The 19,694-nt window shown below is 44.6% G+C and overlaps 1 protein-coding gene across 1 annotated transcript; it reads left to right on the forward strand.

The window, feature by feature from the left end:
• Positions 1–380: 380 nt before the first annotated feature.
• On the forward strand, positions 381–17,972 carry olfml2a (olfactomedin-like 2A). Its single transcript, XM_042101242.1, has 8 exons — positions 381–653; positions 10,989–11,255; positions 12,794–12,901; positions 13,084–13,263; positions 13,833–14,097; positions 15,117–15,470; positions 15,943–16,128; positions 17,026–17,972. Exons 1-8 carry the CDS (start codon positions 591–593, stop codon positions 17,631–17,633), a joined length of 2,031 nt encoding a protein of 676 aa, XP_041957176.1. The 5' UTR covers positions 381–590; the 3' UTR covers positions 17,634–17,972.
• Positions 17,973–19,694: the final 1,722 nt, after the last annotated feature.

Consider the following 19,694-nt stretch of genomic DNA (forward strand, 5'->3'; position numbering starts at 1 on the left):
TGGGCCGAATGCGTTTTGTTGGTTCGTTCACATAAATGCTCCCAAACTGACTGAGAACACATGTAGCTGAAGTCCCTTACTGTACCAGGAGATGGGGCAAATGTTACTCATTTCAGGTCGTAGCCTACACAATTTGAACTTCTTGAACATTTGTTAAACTTATCTATGGTGAACTGGTCATATTCATATCAATAATTTAGATGAGCACAGTTAAAGTTTTACCCTGGAGTAATTTCTGATACTGGTTTACCCATATTTTCAAGGCAGTCCGTCAGGTCTCATCACAACCTCTACACGAATTTCGATGTGGTTGCTCCTCCCATCCTATAAGTGGAGGGACAGTTGTTGCTCCCAGGTCAGTAGCCTACCTTGCCAGGAGAGATATAAAGCTGACAGCATTAAAGTTGCTGATGGCAGCCATCACATTGGCAACTATATGGAACCGTTAATTTTTCATAATCCCTCATAGGCGACCTAGACAATTAAGTGTAGTTTCATACAACATACTGCAGATTACGCAAATAAACAGTCTTAGAAATACATTTAATATTTTTGGACCTACTCGTCTCTCGCAAACTGAGTTGTCCGGGATGTGGAGTTACTTTCTCACCTGTGTGCTCGTCTTGGCCAAAGATGCTGTTGCGCTTAGCAAGGTAGGTGATCCAATGTACATTTTACTGGACCACTGTGCACACCAACTCAAGTCAATTAGCTTTGACTGATTATTACCAGGAATCTATGTTATGCTTTTGGTTTTTTTAAGGCTTGCGTTTCGAAAATGTTGTCACTGTGGCCACGTGCCATAGGGATGTGCGCGTGGATGGAATACATCCACGGAGCGCTTTTGCTAGCGCTCTTTGGAGAAAGTCAAATGATTTGCATCTTGTGCACTTGTGTGTAGTGGGCCGGTGTAAGTTTTCATTCACTGCTGTTGTATCAACCAATGTGATCTTGAACAGGATGTGTGTTTGGCACGAGGCGAGCGCAGTATGCGCACGGGGACAATTGCTGTAGTGTATTCCCAGTGCACTAAAGTTTCTTTTGGAAAAATATCAAAATATTTCATTACATGACCGTATGTATGGGAAAGGATACATGCCGTTTTGAGACATTATAATGGAAATGCCAAAGCCACAAGTGTGACGAAAAACCTTTTTGCCTTTTCAAAACAAATCTTAATTCTGTGAAAATTTAACGGATTTGTCATCTTTTTTAGGTAAATTCATAGAATGAAATTAATTGGCCTTCATATTTAACAGTTCCTTAGTAAACATTTCTAAATTAAAGGATCCTGAAAATGATTTCAGGGGACATGAAGAGTCATAAGGCCTTGAGGTTTTTGGCTCAGAGGTTCCATTCTCTCAGGGATGGTGTGTGTTATCTGGGACTGATTGAGTATTTCATGAAAGTGTGGAAACCTTGCTGAAGTCATGTAAACTTCGGAAGTTAGTTTTGGATTATAGTTGCAAGTGCTTCACTGAAACCAAGGTCGTAAGTCAATGAATTTCATTCTTTGGCCACCACATCCATAAAACAAGATAGAAAATATGCCTCAAGTGTTCTGATTCTACACTGGAAACACATACTAGCCACAGAGGACCTAGCACATAAGTGTGTGTGTGTGTGTGTGTGTGTGTGTGTGTGTGTGTGTGTGTGAACGTGAGTAAGTGAGAGAGAGAGAGAGAGAGAGAGAGAGATGATGGGAAGAGTGGTGAAGGGCAGCTTAAACGAAGGAGCAGAATGTCAGTTAACTCTGAGTCTTCATGTGAGGAACTCTGGTCTGTCTCCCCACGTGATCCATCAGAAAGACTGATATTGGGAGGACAAGGATGGTAGACTAGTGTAATTGTGTGGGTCAACACAACATTTGTTTTCAATTAGAAGCCAAACATGTCCGTGAAGTAAGACATCACTTTGGGAAAGTAAATCATGAGCTGAAATAAATATTTCTGTGATGCTTCCCCCAGTAATGACATTGGATGAAATATTTGAAACCTAAATTATCTGAAAAAAACCTAAAGATTGTTGTACAAACTTCAAGATGTTCTTTCTTGTTTTGACCAATTTCTGGATGAAATCACAAGACACGTTTGAATGCTCACCATTTGGCTGCACAGCCTTGAGGAACACCCAAGACAGGGACTCAAGAAACACAAACCTTCTCTCTCTGTGTCAGCAAAGTTTGACATTTCAAACCAGCAGTTATATTTTATGCAAAAGGCACCATTACTTGTCAGGAACCCCACTAAGCTCTACATATTTAATGCGGCTTTATGAATCTGCTTTGTACACTAGTTGCACTGTTGTGTTGAATTACCAAACAAATCCAGCTCTCGCTACTCCAGCTCTCCAGAGAGGGTCACCAAAAACACACACACTCACACACACACACACACACACACACACACACAAAAAAAACTGCAGTGGATTTCCATATTGCCTCCATGACATCGCCTACACACCGTCGTACTGGTGCGTCCGATGATGTTTCTGATGGTGTGGGTGGCCCTTTGCCCAGATCTGCCTCCTGGGTGCACATCCATCGGGGGTAAGCACAACTTCTGCTTTGCTTACACAGCTGTGGAACTCAAGCAAAAAAAGAAAGGGAAAAAAATCCCTCTGTTGTCTCTCGAAGAACAGGCTCACCCCACCCTGCATGAAGCGACCATAATCCCCGTTTCGCTGCATAGCCCCAGCGCTTGACCCCTGCGCTGCCTGCCGCTGTAACCGATAGCCACAAGGGTCACCCTCACCAAAGGTGTTATGGGGATGCGATGACTCACACACAGTGCTTGTTTGAATACAAGCACCGGACAACAGGGGTTATCCAAGCGCCGGCAGAGCGTGTTCCGATGCCAGAGCCCTTGAGCAAGCCGTGCCCCGTGCTGAATTGCAATAAAAAAGGGGGCAGAGCTCAGAAGTGCTGTTATTTTATGTTAAGAAAACAGCATTGTACGGGTGAACGCATCGGTGGGGAATTTCGCAAGCACTTTTGTGTGTACAATGGGTATTGTCGAGTAAGGACCCCCCCCCCCCCCCCCGCCCCACCCCGCCCCACATATAGCAGAGCAACCTCGGAGGCCAAGAACATGAACCCCTGGCAGCTCAGTGCTTTAAACAACAACAACAAAAAAACCTCTTTGTGACAAGTCTGGGTTGTGTGTGAGGCAGCATTTACAATTTAACTAGCCACATGAAAACTTCCAGTCCATTCCAATTTATTTATATTTATATTTATAGTCACCCTGCAAAACACCAACGATTACACATGCAGCGAACCTGACACATACACACACAAAAAAATAGGGCCACTACTTTAGAGTTGTATTGCCTCTGTGGTGCCAGAGGAAGAAACGTTGCAGTAGCAGAGGTCATTGGCGGTGCGCCTGGTATCCTCCCTTACCCTCCCTGGAGCTCCTGTGAGGATCACCTCCCCACACACAGTCAGAGAGATGTTAGGCTGGAAGGCCTCTGCTCTGCCGACGCAGGAGGCCGGAGGACACCGAGGGATGAGACGTGAGGCGTGGGAACAGACGGGCGCACCTGCCTCTTTTGTTTTGGTTGTAAACATCAGGAATCCAGTGAGGTCACAGGGAGGGCAGATGGAGAAAATGAGAGAGAGAGGGAGAGAGAGAGAGAGAGAGAGAGAGGGAGGGAAAGAGGGAGAGAGAGGGAGAGAGAGAGAGACAGAGGGAGAGAGAGAGAGACAGAGGGAGAGAGAGGGAGAGAGAGAGAGAGAGAGAGAGAGAGGGAGGGAGAGAGAGGGAGAGAGAGAGAGAGACAGAGGGAGGGAGAGGGAGAGAGAGAGACAGAGGGAGAGAGAGAGAAAAGTTACATTTTTGAATGGATGACAGATAGAAACAAACTTTGATATGCTGTTCTGAAAGTGATGAAAGTTTGATGCCAAGGTGAGCTTGAGAGACTGTGGATGCTTTTGGTGTGGTGATGTCAGATAGATAGATAGATAGATAGATAGATAGATAGATACTTTATTGATCCGATCAATAAAGTATCTATCTATCTATCTATCTATGTCATCTTTGTGAATCCTTTGATGCATGTGATTTCGACTGTAAGTCTTAACATCTCTTACAGTCCTGCAGCTGCTTATATTTCACTAATGAGACACAACCCTAAGGCAGAGCTCTATCTCTTTTATATATTCGGTCACTCTCACAACGGTTGGATGTGACAAAGAGCAAATAGCAAGCCCTAAAAGTACAGAATGGGCAAGGGTTTCCTCAAGACAAGAAATAAAGTCCTGTTTGGAGAGTATGTGATGTTATCCTTTTTGCATGTGTGGGTGGGGCTTCAATATTATGTCACATTAAAAGAATTTTTCAGGCTTTGGATTGGATCTGTGTAAATATTGCTTAGTCTATCCCACTAACCAACATAACAGAACATGGTTTAAAGACCATAAAAGGAGGCGTCCCTCTGTTGGGAATTTAAAACAAACAGGAACGTTCTATTCATCCTCTTCAATGACAGATTTTCTGTGGAAGTTTATAATCTGTCTTGGTAACTGTTATACACAAGAAAAGGGCAGATTAATCTGAAGTCCCTTACAAACTGCAGTAGAATGATACACTGGGCAAGGATTAAGCCATATCCTTGACCAGTATACATTACATTCTGAGTGGGAGATGTAATATTCATCATGATGTTAGCCTTATTATCTTTGCTTAGTCGTAGTTGTAAGTAACTGTTACAGTAGTGTCATCAATTGCCTTGGCACAATGACAAGGCCTTACTTAGAATTCCCTTAAGAAAACCCAAGTCATGTACTGTTGCCACCTAAATACGTTGACACACTCACACGTCTTGACAATTTATATAAACTCCTGACATACAAAGGGGATCTAAGTACAGTGAAGGCTAAAGGCAGGATAATGTGTACTTACTAACTGGTTTGAATAAACTAACTGTTTAACAATGCAAAGCATTTCAATGAGTTTAAAGTAGGTAGCTAGCCAGTAGCCTCTGCCTTTAGCATCTTCTCTGTTTTTTGATATGGCACATTTTGCTGGTGCATGGGCTTCAAGGGACACACACACAGTTCAAAGGGGTCTTCGGTGACACATAAACAGTTCCAGTTGGAATGTGTGTGTGTGCCACCAAAATCAACAAGTACCCTCCAAGCTTGTCCCCCACTAATTGACACCCAGGACCTAATGTGCTTGCCTGTGGGAGCTGCAGGATGATTCCCTTGGTGAGGAGAGGAGGGTTTATTATTTTCTGAGAGTCTCTCCTGGCTCCGTGGATCTGAGTAAAGGATCACACTGTAAACAGAGGAGCAGCCCAGTTACAAATGATGATTTGGAGTTGCATGCTGTTACATGTTACACAAAAAACATGTAAATATATTTCTGAAGAGGAAGAATCTGAAGCATTCATATTTCTAAACAATCAGTGGTGACTTCTGCATATAAGCCTTCACAGTAGGAAATGTCATTGAAATCACAACAAACTGTTTTGTGTGTTTTTATTTCTTCTTCTGTGGTTGGATAGCATTAAAACGAAGTGTTATTGTTTTGCTCAGTATTTCTTTGTTGTATTTATGAATATGATTTGGCCTCTTTGGGTTCCTCTGTTGCATTGCATGCTGAGGCCTTTGTGTAGAGGGTGTAGTGAGTGCCCCCTTCACCCAGGCCTCCCTAAGGACCAGGGCTATTTACCGCAACAGATCTCGGTGATAAAATAGTCTTACTTTTCAGCTTAATAAAGACCCCATTGTCAGATTTCATACAGACATTAATGGTGACTTTATGTTGTGTTGTGGTCTGTGGTGTGTGTGTGTGTGTGTGTGTGCACGAAAATGTTAAGAAAGGGGATTATCTTGCTGTTTGAATATTTTAACATAGGAAACTACCATTTATTTATGTTCTATGTCTGATCTTTAGATGTATTCTGTACATAGAAGTTGTGGGGACAGGATCAACACAGGCTCTGGTTGGACAAAAGGCTAGCAGGATGTTGCATGGATTGGGACTTATTTGCATAAGGGTGCGACCCCTTGAGCCTGACCAATTTCAAGGGGGTGAATAGGTGGGTCAGTGAACACTATAATTCAGAAGAATTGGAGTTTGAGTTGAAGTTTAAGTTTGAGTAACTTAAACAGAAATGGATTTAAAGTCCTATTGAATTCTTGAATTCTATCACATTAGAGATATACAGAAACAGAAGCCACCCTTGCCAACCCTTAGCAATTGGTAGCAATTGTTTTTGTGTACAGATCTCGGAGCCTAGGCTGTCTACAGAGACGCGTTTTTTTGACGACCTGCTTATGGGGCAGGCAGCTAGCGGATCGTTAGGAAAGATTAGATGAATGTGATAATTTATTTTTGGGCCTGAAATCAACTAATGAGCAAAGTGCACAGTATCTTGTGCATGAGCTAAAGCTATCATATGGCTCGTTGGTGCATGGCACTGACCCACCATGTTTGTGCCTATATGATCTTCCTCATTTTTCTTAAATTAGCAAATAGATTTCGCCTTGTTATTATATTTGTTTAAGTCAGACTTGTTCTACACGTTGCCTGTCATTCAAATAATGGGCCCATAGATAGATAGATAGATAGATACTTTATTGATCCCCAAGGGGAAATTCAGGATAATAATTGTCTTCAGTAGACTACTGAGAATAATCTCATTTATGAACAGGTGGAAAAGTTTTGATAAAGATTTCTCATTCCCACATCATGCAAAATCATTATTCTAATGACTGTATTCCATGCAGATTGACCTCAGGGTTTGAGTGTAGTCTTGCATGGGGATTGTATCAGTGTGCCTGGTGCATGGTGACTGAGTACAGATGTCAATCAGGGTCTTTGTGAGTAAGCAGTGGGCCGTCCGTTTCATTTGTTTCCTGTTCCTCCTGGACCAGGGCAGCTGGGCTCTGCTTGGTGTTTATGGGCAGTCAGTGTGTTCAGCGGCACACTGACGGTCTTCAGTGGAGAGAGAGCACCATGTGTCAGAGGGCGCTGGGGGAAAATTGGGCCAGGGAGTTACTTCCTCTCTCTGAGTGGACCCCACCCTTCTCAACAATCCCACACTAACTAACTAACTAACTGACTAACTGACTAACTAACTAACTAACTAACTAACTAACTGACTAACTAACTAACTAACTGACAGGCACTTTTTGATCACCCTTACCAAAACCTATACATCCCCACCAGGCTTCTCTACAGTCCCTCACTAAACTTCCTCAGTTGCATGTTTTACACTGAAAAAAAAAAGAATTGAATTATTACAAATTATGACAAAAGATATAAAACATCACAGGCAATATTTTTGCATGTTTCCTCATGTCACATCCCGACCCCTGTTAGCACAGACTGGCAGATGCATGACTGCAAACAGCAGCGCAAACAGACAGTCCCTCCATGAAGACTCCCTAAAACGCCACATTCTTTCACCACTCGTAACCAGTTCCACATGTGGCCACTGCGCCATCCCGACCTCTGATTCTCGTTACGCCGATGACGGCTGCTAAGCCGCTCTGACCAGAGGTTGCGGAGTTATGGAGGCATGAAGGCCAGTGGGAGAGAGGAGTAGACTGTACATCTCCGTAAGTCATACACGACTAATGGCCACTTTGACCCTTTGGACAGTGGGTTAGACGCAGCCACACGCCCCTGCCACACTTCAAGCTGATTTAGGATCAGCTCTCCAAGCCGTAGGCCTGACCTCAGTTTGTACAGTGTGAAGGCATACCACAGAGCCTGGGTCTGCTGTTAGATTTGTAACACACAGCTGCCGCCTGTGGTTTTGGAACTCTGCTGTCCTCACCTGTTCCTGGTTTGTTGTTATCTATGTTAGAGCTTCTTTAGAGTTTTTTTTTATTCACATTTGCATTTATTCTTCATATCTTTTTATCTAAGGTGTCATACCATATTTTTTGCCCTAAATGACTTAACCCAGTGAGAATATATTTTCATAAGTTTATCATACTGTATGTTCTCTGATAAAAGGAGAATCTTCCCCAAGGGTGTTCAAGGGTGTCTTTTTGGTCTTGCTAAAGATGTAGGGCAATTGGATGACACCGACAGTAAGCCCCCCCCCCCCCCCCATCACATAGACACACACACATATACAAACTCACACTCACACACAGCTTGTACAGCTGCTGCCTTTTTCACTGTAAAAATAAATCAGCCAATTTGTGACAAATGGGACGTGGAGGCACACAAAGCTGCTTGGGGAGGATCACAGTGGGAGGCGATGCCTGGTGGTAGACATGTCCACCCATGGGAAAAGTACAGGAGACCTCCTGTTGGCTTTTACATTAAGTTTCAGTGACAACATCAGCCTAATAAGAAATAAGAGGTCTTCTTAATGCACAATAATGAAACACAGTTTTGGTCATTTTGTAGAATACTTAAGCTGTCTGACTTTCCATAATGATGTGGTGTGACTGTACTATCCCATTGGAAAGCCTCAAAGTCAAATGGCCCTGCCAGATAATTGTTTTGCATACACTCATTATGTTGTCAACAAGGTTGCATCCTAGAATGGTTAAATGTGTTGTAAATAGATAAGATTATGATATGATTTATAGCTGCATGCAAAGCCAAAAACTGTAGTATCCGCCAATAAGGATATGCTTTGCACCTTTTGAACATCATTCTCACAGAGACTAGTTGTAAGTAGACCTGCACTGTCTAATAGCAGGATCTCTTTCTAACGGTGTGAAATCTGCAGGTACTCTAGTCATGTCCACATAAGGTAATAAGAGCCTACTTTTTACAGTGTGGGAGAAAGTACCAAATCAGGGCAGCTATGTATGATATGAAAAAAGGGGGACCAGTGATTGTTTAGCGATTGAAGGAGTGGAAAGTGGATACCCCTCTCCCCCTCGCTGTCGGAGAGATAACTCAGGGGATGTTTTGGCTGGAAGTCCTTCACAGGGGCAAGCGCAAATCCTGGGCAGGCCTGTTGCCGAAGAGAATTTACAGGGGAGCTTAGCTTCTGGCACTCTTCAAAGCGCTGTGCCATAATAGAAGTCATTTCAACGGTCACTCAGGCAATAATCTGTCCCATATGGATGGGCTTTTTACAGCGAAACAGACAGTGAGAGAGAGAGGGAGGGAGGGAGAGAGAGAGAGAGAGGGAGGGAGGGAGGGAGGGAAGGAGGGGGAGGCCTGGGCTCACTTTCAGTCTTCTGAAGTAGTTCCTGTGAATCTCGTCCTAAGTAAATGCTATTATTATTCATGAGAATAGGTAAGCAGAGAGAGAGAGAGAGAGAGAGAGAGGGACAGAGTATGTGGGTGAGAGAAGAGAGACTGACAGACAGTTTGTGTTTGAGAGACAGAAAACACGTGAGGAAAATAATGTGTGCATGAGTGTGTGTGTGTGTGTGAGAGAGAGAGAGAGATTAAAAAAGAGAAAGCAGAACCTGGTTGAGAGCTACTGCTGGGATGAAACGAGGCATCAGCAGATGAGGGCAGCTGGTAACAGCTCAAGTTTGTCCAAAGGGACATCTCATAGAGAGGGGGGTTAAGCACACATCAAACATTGTGGGGCCAAGGTCTTATTTCAGCCAAAAAGGCCCCTCGCTGGGTCTTCGACGTTACTGGGCCCGTAGACGAGGTGTGATTGTGCGAGTTCAAACAGAATGTAAGAGGATCTAAAGTTGGGGTGTAATGGTCACTGGGATCAGTACCTGGAGCTCAGATAAACTAACTCTGCTCAGTCCCCATGTTTCTCTTAACAACGCATGGGGATCGCGTAGTGTTAGCTAAATTCACTGGAGGAAATCTCCTTGGATTTGTGTTTCTCACCCCATGTCATCATGAGCAGGACAAACTCCGGCCTTTCAGCGCATTACGGTTATTCAGCGTGACTCGAATGTTCTGACGATCGAATACGCTCACGTTGTGCTTTGAACCAAGTTCAATGCTCAGCTTGTTCAACGCTAGCGTTATGCTAGAGCTGCCACCGTTCTGCTGCCAAACTATAGAGAACAATAGGAAACCTGCCGCTTGCTGCTGGTCAGTGTGATCCCCGCCTTATATTAGACTGTTCAGAACTCCCTTTGGTGAATGTCTGTCACTGTGTCTAATGCACTTATTGGGTCCACAGTCTGCCTCCCCATCCTGCATTGCCACTGGATCCAGACACTCTATCCTCTGTTTCCTGTCATCCTCTCCTTTTCTCATTTGATTCTGCTTTATCTGTCTTATTCCACCATCTCTTCTCTCATTCTCTCTCTGCTTCCTCTCTCTCTGCTTCCTCTCTCTCTGCTTCCTCTCTCTCTCTGCTTCCCCTCTCTCTGCTTCCTCTGTCTTCTTTCTTCTCACTCTGCTTCCTCTCTCTGCTGCCTCACTCTGCTTCCTCTCTCTCTCTGCTTCCTCTCTCTGCTTCCTCTCTCTCTCTGCTTCCTCTCTCTCTCTGCTTCCTCTCCCTGCTTCCTCTCTCTGCTTCCTCTCTCTCTGCTTCCTCTCTCTCTGCTTCCTCTCTCTCTGCTTCCTCTCTCTGCTTCCTCTCTCTCTGCTTCCTCTCTCTCTGCTTCCTCACTCTACTTCCTCTCTCTCTGCTTCCCCTCACTCTGCTTCCTCTCTCTCTCTGCTTCCTCTCTCTGCTTCCTCTCTCTGCTTCCTCTCTCTGCTTCCTCTCACTCTGCTTTCTCTTGTGAGTGAGATGTGAGTCGCGCATGCGTCACTTTGCTACTTTGCTTTTACTTTTATCTATTCCCCTTTTTCTCACCCATTCCTTCCTTCCTTGTCTCTTCTCTCTTCCCATGTATATTTTTTGGGCTTTTGCCCTTGTGTAGATAGGATAGTTGAGAGTGACCGGAGGTGAAGTGGGAGAGAGAGAGAGATGGGAGTATGGATCGGGAAATGACCGCAGGTCAGAATTGAACTCAGGTCCTCGTGGGCACTGAAACCCAAATGTGGTATGGATACTGCCGCCTGCGCCATATCTCCCCCTCTTCCCTCTTTCTCACACCATGTCTGACCCCCTCACCCCTCCTCTCTCCACAGGTGTTTGGCGAGGTGGAGCCGGTGCGGATGACGTCCGAGGGCTCGGACTGCCGCTGCCGCTGTGTGATGCGGCCGCTGGCTGTGGAGGCATGCGCGCGCCTGCGCGAAGGTGGCAGTGGCCGGCCGGAGGATTACTACGCCGTGGAGACGGTCAGCTCGGGCACCGACTGCAAGTGCTCGTGCACGGCGCCGCCGTCTGCACTCAACCCCTGCGAGAACGAGTGGCGGACGGAGAAGCTCAAGAGGCAGGCGCCAGAGCTGCTCAAGGTATCCTCGACACTCACGCTAGCAGTGCTGTCTGATAAAAGCCCCAAGAGCAGCTCAAGGTAGCCTCAGCACTCAACATTAGCTAACTGTCTGGTCTCAGGGGCCAGAGCTGCTCAAGGTTGTCACGGTAAGCTGTAAGGAGAGCTGGACCGAGGCGCAGGGCAAGTCGAGGCAAGACGAGATCGAGGCACACTCTTCAAACAGTAATCACACACTTCAAACAGTAATCTTTAATGTGAATGCACACTACAGCAAACCACGAAACAACATCAATGACCGACAGGGGACTGAGGGGAGACAGAGGGTTTAAATACACAGGGGTTAAACAAGGCTAACAAGGCACAAGTGGACAAGAAACAAGAGACAGGTGAACACAGGGCTGGAAATTATAATTAAACTAGCAGACTAATAATGAGGAACAGGTGAGGGGCGGAGACACAGGGAACTGAGACATGGCAAGACAAACAAAGGAGCACATGGCTGACAGGAACTAAAACACAGGGACAGGAAGTAAACACAGGAGCACATGGCACAGGAGGTACAGGGAACACAGGATCGTTACAAAGGTAGCCTCAGCACTCAACATGAGCTAACTGTCTGGTCTCAGGGGCCAGAGCTGCTCAAGGTAGCCTCAACACTCAACATTAGCTAACTGTCTGGTCTCAGGGGCCAGAGCTGCTCAAGGTAGCCTCAACACTCAACATTAGCTAACTGTCTGGTCTCAGGGGCCAGAACTGCTCAAGGTAGCCTCAACACTCAACATGAGCTAACTGTCTGGTCTCAGGGGCCAGAGCTGCTCAAGGTAGCCTCAACACTCAACATTAGCTAACTGTCTGGTCTCAGGGGCCAGAGCTGCTCAAGGTAGCCTCAACACTCAACATTAGCTAACTGTCTGGTCTCAGGGGCCAGAACTGCTCAAGGTAGCCTCAACACTCAACATTAGCTAACTGTCTGGTCTCAGGGGCCAGAGCTGCTCAAGGTAGCCTTTAACACTCAACATTAGCTAACTGTCTGGTCTCAGGGGCCAGAGCTGCTCAAGGTAGCCTCAACACTCAACATTAGCAGCGTTGTTTGATCTCATGCTTTGTTACAGAGTAGTCTCCCTCTGTTGATGTCTCTCATCTCACTCCATAAAATCACTTTTCTCACACAGTTTCACTTCATACATATGTGAAGTGTGCTCCATATGCAAAACAGTTGAATTTATACACCATTCAAGATTTAACTACTGTGTCTGAGTGTTCTGTAAACTCAAATATAGTGTTTATGCGAATAAAGACTTGCCTTAATACATTATTGTATTATTCTATTATTATTATTATTCTAGCATTATTCTATGTCTATTGTATTAATACAAATTAATAGGTGACATGTTATCAAGGGCAAAGATAATTACTGTGTCTGTGTCTTCTGTGTGTGTATGCGTGTGTGTGTGTGTGTGTGTGTGTATGTGTGTGTGATGTGTTTGTGGTGTGCCTGTGTGTGTGTGTGTGTGTGTGGGTGTGGTGTGCCTCTGTATACTTTGTTTGTACCCATAGCTACACTCTATGGTGGACCTCCTTGAGGGAACTTTGTACAGTATGGATCTACTGAAGGTCCATGCATACATGAATAAAGTTGTGGCCCAGATGAACACCCTGGAGGAGGTATGAGAGATCGTTTGGTATTACACACTTCAGTGTTTGCTGCTTTAATAATTACAATTACAATAAACTTTAAGTAGTAACATTTTCACATTAAAGTTAAAAATCCCTAATGTCAGTTTTTAGTTCTATCTCAGGGTCAATGCAGGCATAATGTCTATTGTTTTTTTCTTTAAATGCTGTAGACCATCAAGACCAACCTGAGTCGAGAGAATGACTTTGTGAGGGACAGCATAGTGACTCTGAGCAACCAGCTGAAGCGATATGAGAACTACTCTGACATCATGACCAGCGTCAAAAAAGAGATTTCCAACCTGGGTCTACAGCTGCTGCAGAAAGATGCTGCCCCTGATAACAAAGCACAGGTAGAGGCGCACACACACACGCACGCACACACGCACGCACGCACACACACAGACACACAGACACACACACACACACACACACTCACTCACATAAGGAACACAGACACCCATTTGCAGTAACACACAGCTGCTGCAGAAAGACGCCACCCCTGATAATAACAAAGACACACAGTTTCAGACACACACCGTTACCCCACTAAGCTCTACATATTTAATGTGGCTTTATGAATCTGCTTTGTACACTAGTTGTACTGTTGTGTTGAATTACCAAACAAATCCAGCTCTCGCTACTCCAGCTCTCCAGAGAGGGTCAACAAATACACACACACACACACACACACACACACACACACACACACACACACACACACACACAGAGAGAGAGAGAGAGAGAGACACACACACACACACACACACACACACACACACACACACACACACATACACACACACACACACACACACAAATTCAAATACTCTCAGAAACACAGACAAACAAACAAATTGCACACTTATAGACATCATCACAAAAACTGAAGATAAAAAAAAAAGATTCTGTTCCATTTCAGAACACAGAGACAAAGAAAGCCAAGGAGACAGTGAAATCCCCCAACAAGAAAAGCCCAGGCTCCAAACCACCTCCCAAGGCCCCCAAAGAGAAGCCGGCCAAGGCCAAGAAAGAGCCCCTGAAACCAGGCAAGCCAGGCAAGCCTGACCCCACAGCCAAGACCAAGACGCTGGGCCACCAGGGTGGAGTGATCCGGGGCATCACCTACTACAAGGCAGCCAGGACGGAGGGCTCTGTGCCCAGCTCTGGGGGGAAGGGAGACCGAGGTATGAAGAGATCCCGAAACTTACTGTAAAATTATGGGAGGTATCACAATGCATCTGTATATCTATGCCATTTCAATCAGAAACGTGGCTCATTATTATGATTCAAGAATTATTATGATTCATGAAAAATACAGCATATATGATTTCATTAAGAAGGTCATGTAGCATTGTAAGGATTCCATTATGGAAAATCTTTCATACTCCCTGTGCTCCAACATTTTAATACTCTGTTCTTATATAACTATACAATATATAATATATAATATATAATATAATAATATTACTTTGTTTTTCTTATATACAACCCAAATGCTATAAGAGTCTGACTCATGGGGCTTGCCAAATTTACAGTGTATTTCTGTTCGGATGTTGATGTGTTTGTAGATGATTCAATTACTGTATTCAAACATTTTAGTTATTTATCAGAATAACAGTGTAGCATTTCCAAGTTGTCTTTGGCTTCTGCCCTTGATGTCCTTTTGCCTCTCCCCTTCATAACATTTCCATCATATCTCGAAATGTGTGCATGCAGGTTTCAAAAGCACTCATGGAACCCAAGGACCAGTAATGGAGCAAAACAAGGCGTTCTCTTAAGCAGCTAGCGTTGACTCTGTGATATGTTTTACATGGATGGAGAATAGTGAAGCATGTGTCATTTAAGCCAGGCGTGAGAACTGAAAAAGAGAGGCAGACAGAGACATGAAAAGAAACAGAGAGAGAAAGAAGGAGGGAATGAGAAGGAGAGGAGGAGAGGAGGAACAGACAGAGCAAGCGGAAGTATGGGAGCAGTCTTAGCTGCATTCATTATATGAGGCGCTTTGATGTGAAGGCAAGGAATTCAATTCAGAGTGGTACCCAAGAGTCCACGGTTGGTGTGGACTCCTCCGCGTCCTGGAATGCGCTCTCTCTCACTCTCTTTCTCTCTCTCTCTCTCTGTCCCCCCTCTCTCTCTCTCACTCTGTCTTCCCCCCTCTCTCTATCTTTCTCTCTCTCTCTCTGTCTCTCTCCCTCTCTCTCAGAAAACTCTGCCAAAACTCACACAGTCCACCACATAGAAGGCAAGGACGGTTCCAAAGTTGTCCTGGAGACCGTTGAAGCCATGTCCTCCACAGCTGCGCCAACAACAACAACAGCAACAGCAACAACAACAACAACAACAACATCAGCCACAACCACCAGAAGCCCCACCACCAGTATGATCACCACAACAACCACCTCAGAACGTCCACAGATGGACATTATCACCCTCCCCACCACCACTGCCACGCCCAACTCCACTGGTGACCCACTGATTCCAGGGATACCTGTCCCTACAGCCACATTAGAGCCAGACAGCAGGGATGGTGGAGATCGAGGCTTCTCTCACAGATCAGGTCTCTGATACTCCTTCACTCGGCATGATTAACAGCATATCCTCTATGGAGGAAAGATGTAACGCGCACCAAGATGAGGTGCTGGCTACCGGTGTGTAAATTTAAGTAGGAGAAGGAAGGTGCCGCACACTCCGAGTTTATGAACAAAAAGTTTTAATGAGCGATAACGTTTCGGCCTATAAGGCCTTCATCAGATCGCATGTATATCCTCAACACTGATTGTTAGTGATAGAGCATTATGTTTTTTGCCTTATGGTCAAGTTCAGTGTTTACTATCATTATCATAACAACATTCTTACAGTGTTGCCATTTAGAGTCATGAGTACATTATGTTATTAATGTTTCAAAATGTCAGACCTTCCCTTTTGTGTATAGAATTATTTATTGGTTATGGTTACGCTTTTGTTCAAGTAATATAAATTCATTAATACAACCTTCATAAATCAGGTATTAACTTTTTTGTTTGTTTCAGAAAAGACATCAGAGTGTGAGGGCACCATAAAGTCCATAGAGCTGCCAGAGAAACATCACAGCTATGGGCGGAACGAAGGGGCCTGGATGAAGGACCCGGTTGCCAAGGATTCCAAGATCTATGTAACCAACTATTACTATGGCAACAACTTGGTGGAGTTCCGGAACTTGGAAAACTTCAAGCAAGGTGAGCCTGCTGTTCTGGGAGAGTGATATCATGCTGTTGCCAGTAAAAGAATAAAACGTTCTTTCCGGTGACCACGAGGGACTAGAATGACTTGATTTATTTCTCCTAATGTGGTTTGGAAAGGAGTGGTATGATTTTGGGTATTGTTATGTTTTACCGATTTAAATCTAAGTGTCCCTTCTAGGCGTTACTTGTGACTTTTAAATTAACATCAACTTTTTGTGCACATGACAGAAACAGAATATCTGTGTGTGTCTGTTTATGTGTGAGCGAGTGTGTGCTTGCATGCGTGTTTCTCGTGCACACTTGTGATATGAATTCGATAGAGAGAGAGAGAGAGAGAGAGAGAGAGAGAGAGAGAGAGAGGGAGGATGTGTGTGTGTGTACTTGTGATATGAATTCGATAGAGAAAGAGAGAGAAAAAGAGAGAGAGTGTGTGTGTGTGTGTGTGCGTGTGTGAAAGAGAAAAGACACAATATACCAATCTTACCACCTGTGTATGCTTTGGACTCCCTAACAGAAACAATGACCATATGTCTTCTGAAAGGGAAATCACTCTGTCTGTTTCCTTAAACATTTATTCCGCTCATTTTAAACAACTCTGTAAAACATTTATGTAGCTGGCTTGCTGACACCTCTCCCAGTAGTACATTGTTTCACTGTTTACATGAATAGAATCCCAGGAAAATGTGGGTCACCATGTACACCACAGCCCTTTCATAAATGATTCTACAAGAAACTAAATAAAGAAATCAGAAATTTCTACAGACATTCACAAAACCTTAGTTCCCTTTGCTATTTGATGTGTGACCCCTTCACATACTGGAAAATGTATAAAGAAGCTTTAATCTCAAAAAGGATTGATTTTTTTTTTTTGTCTCTTTTATTTGTGTGTAGGGCGCTGGAGCAACCTCTTTAAGTTGCCTTACAACTGGATTGGCACGGGTCACGTGGTCTACGATGGTGCCTTCTACTACAACCGCGCCTTCACCAAGAACATCATCAAGTACGACATGAGGGCACGCTATGTGGCGGCCTGGACGCTCCTCCACGACGCCGTCTACGAGGACACCACGCCCTGGAAGTGGCGCGGCCACTCCGACATCGACTTCGCCGTGGACGAGAGCGGCCTGTGGGTCATCTACCCGGCGCTGGACTACGAGTACGGCAGCCAGCACGAGGTCATCGTGGTCAGTCGGCTGGACCCAGGGGACCTGAGCACGCGCAAGGAGACCACGTACCGCACGGGCCTGCGCCGCAACTCCTACGGCAACTGCTTCCTGGTGTGCGGCGTGCTGTACGCGGTGGACGCCTACAACCAGCGGGAGGGCGAGGTGGCCTACGCCTACGACACGCACACGGGCACGGAGGCGGCGCCACGGCTGCCCTTCACCAACCTCTACGCCTTCACCACACAGGTGGACTACAACCCTAAGGAGAAGGTGCTCTACGCCTGGGACAACGGACACCAGCTCACCTACACCCTCAACTTTGTCGAACAGTGAGGGGAAGCACGAGGCTTCTTCGCAAACATCAGCTGTTTGTTTGCGGTGCTGTTTCATTGGCAGGAAATGACATACAGGGACTTCCTGAACCCTTACATGGAACTTTTGGTGGTGAAAAAGTCCTGACAAAGTCCTGAAATCATTACTGTATTATATTATGTAAAATATTGCATGATTACCTACCAAACATACTGTACGTCCATGGAGACTTTTTTTGCCTACCAAACATACTGTACGTCGTATGGAGAGTTTTATTGGAATAAAATGGAAGTGAAAGATTCTCTGTGGGCATGTAAATGGGAGCTCATGGACATGCCCCCAGAGTGTAGCGCTGTAGCTGCCTGGCTGTGTTAGCTGCTGGCTGGGTTAGCTGCTGGCTGTGTTAGCTGCCTGGCTGGGTTAGCTGCTGGCTGTGTTAGCTGCCTGGCTGGGTTAGCTGCTGGCTGTGTTAGCTGCTGGCTGTGTTAGCTGCTGGCTGTGTTAGCTGCTGGCTCTAGCAACTCGATAGGTAAAACCGATTGTTTTCCTTTTTTTTACCAACAGTTCTCGGAGACCTCCAGAAACAGAGACCTATGTGAAAACTCACCGGATTTCTCCTTTAACAAACAAACAAGGCAATAATAATAGAACATAACATTTTTTTTATGACGCCATATCTCAATTTAAAATGAGACACACATTTAGATATCAAACTCTGTCATTAGCTGAAAGATGTACATTTGATTATTTTTGTCATTAAACGCATTATTGCTATCTTTTGCCATCAATGTGTATGTTAGGGTGACTACACATTGGAAAAATATACAAATAATATTTCCATTTTTTTTTTAATTTGCTGTCAGATGAACGTTCGGTCAGATATTTAAACAATTCATGTGTACAGTGTGTAAAACATTTCAATATTTAAATCAGCAGTAAAGTGTAAAACATTCCTTTTAATGTACATATCTTTGGAAAACTTCCTATAGCATCAATTAACTGGTCTATTCCAAATTATAACCTCAAATTAACTTTGAAATATTTATTAAATAGCTTCTAGTCAGCTGAATTTTTTTTATCATGTTAATTGATGTGTTCCGAGAGAAAACATGCATTTTGGTCGAAAATAATCATCTCACAATGTATTGTATGAAAATAAAATTTCTCTAAAAACGAAACACCGAAGTTTAACATTTATTGATTCAGATTTCCCACTTACATTTCCAAACATCAGGTGAAGGCACTTATGCAGTGGATTCATATGTCTGTCTTGAGCTATAATGCATTTATCCACTCTGTAAACTGAGAGGAAGTTTCCTTGACTTAACCCCCCCCCCCCCCCCCCCCCCCCCCACGCACACACACACACGCCGACTATTGCCTCTGTGTTGTGCTATTGCCTCCATTTAAGGTAAAAACATCTGAGCACTTGTCTGGGTTTTATGCTTCATTGGTTGCAATGAAAACTGCCATAAACCTATTACCTTAGAGTAGAGTGGGGCCAAATAAACCAGCTCTGATACAACTTTGTTGTTTCACACACACACACACACACACACACACAATACCAGACATGTTACATATCGTCTCAGCAGAGCTGCCAGGAAGGGCGCTGATGGAAACATGCTTTTCTTAAGCCACTAGGGAGTCCAACAGCACAGACATGGTGCGACTGAACCTGTGCAGAGAGCCTCTGCAGGCCTAGGCCCAGGGCAGAGCGTGTCAGTCCTACTCATGAGCTCAGACCAACCTGTACCTCTGTGTCCAATACACAGCTGGCCGGCACACTAGATGAAGTCTGATGAAGAGCCGAAGGGCTCGAAACGTCATTTGTGTTGGGGACTGAACTCAAAATAAATGTAAAAAATGGAGAGCAAGTGTGCGGATCTTCTCTGTTACGTTGGATCTTGGACTTTTGGCTCCTGCACGTTAATTTGGATGTGCGCACGTTCCCAAACTAAAACACTAGATGATGTCTCCCATTTTTGCCAGTCATGATGTGTGTGTGTGTGTGGAAGACGCGTCTTCTCTACTCTTGGCACAAGTTTTGCAAGAACGAGTAGAAGTCAGTCAGAATAATAC

The sequence above is a fragment of the Alosa sapidissima genome, chromosome 8 (genome assembly GCF_018492685.1).
Source record: "Alosa sapidissima isolate fAloSap1 chromosome 8, fAloSap1.pri, whole genome shotgun sequence".
Lineage (NCBI taxonomy): Eukaryota > Metazoa > Chordata > Actinopteri > Clupeiformes > Clupeidae > Alosa > Alosa sapidissima.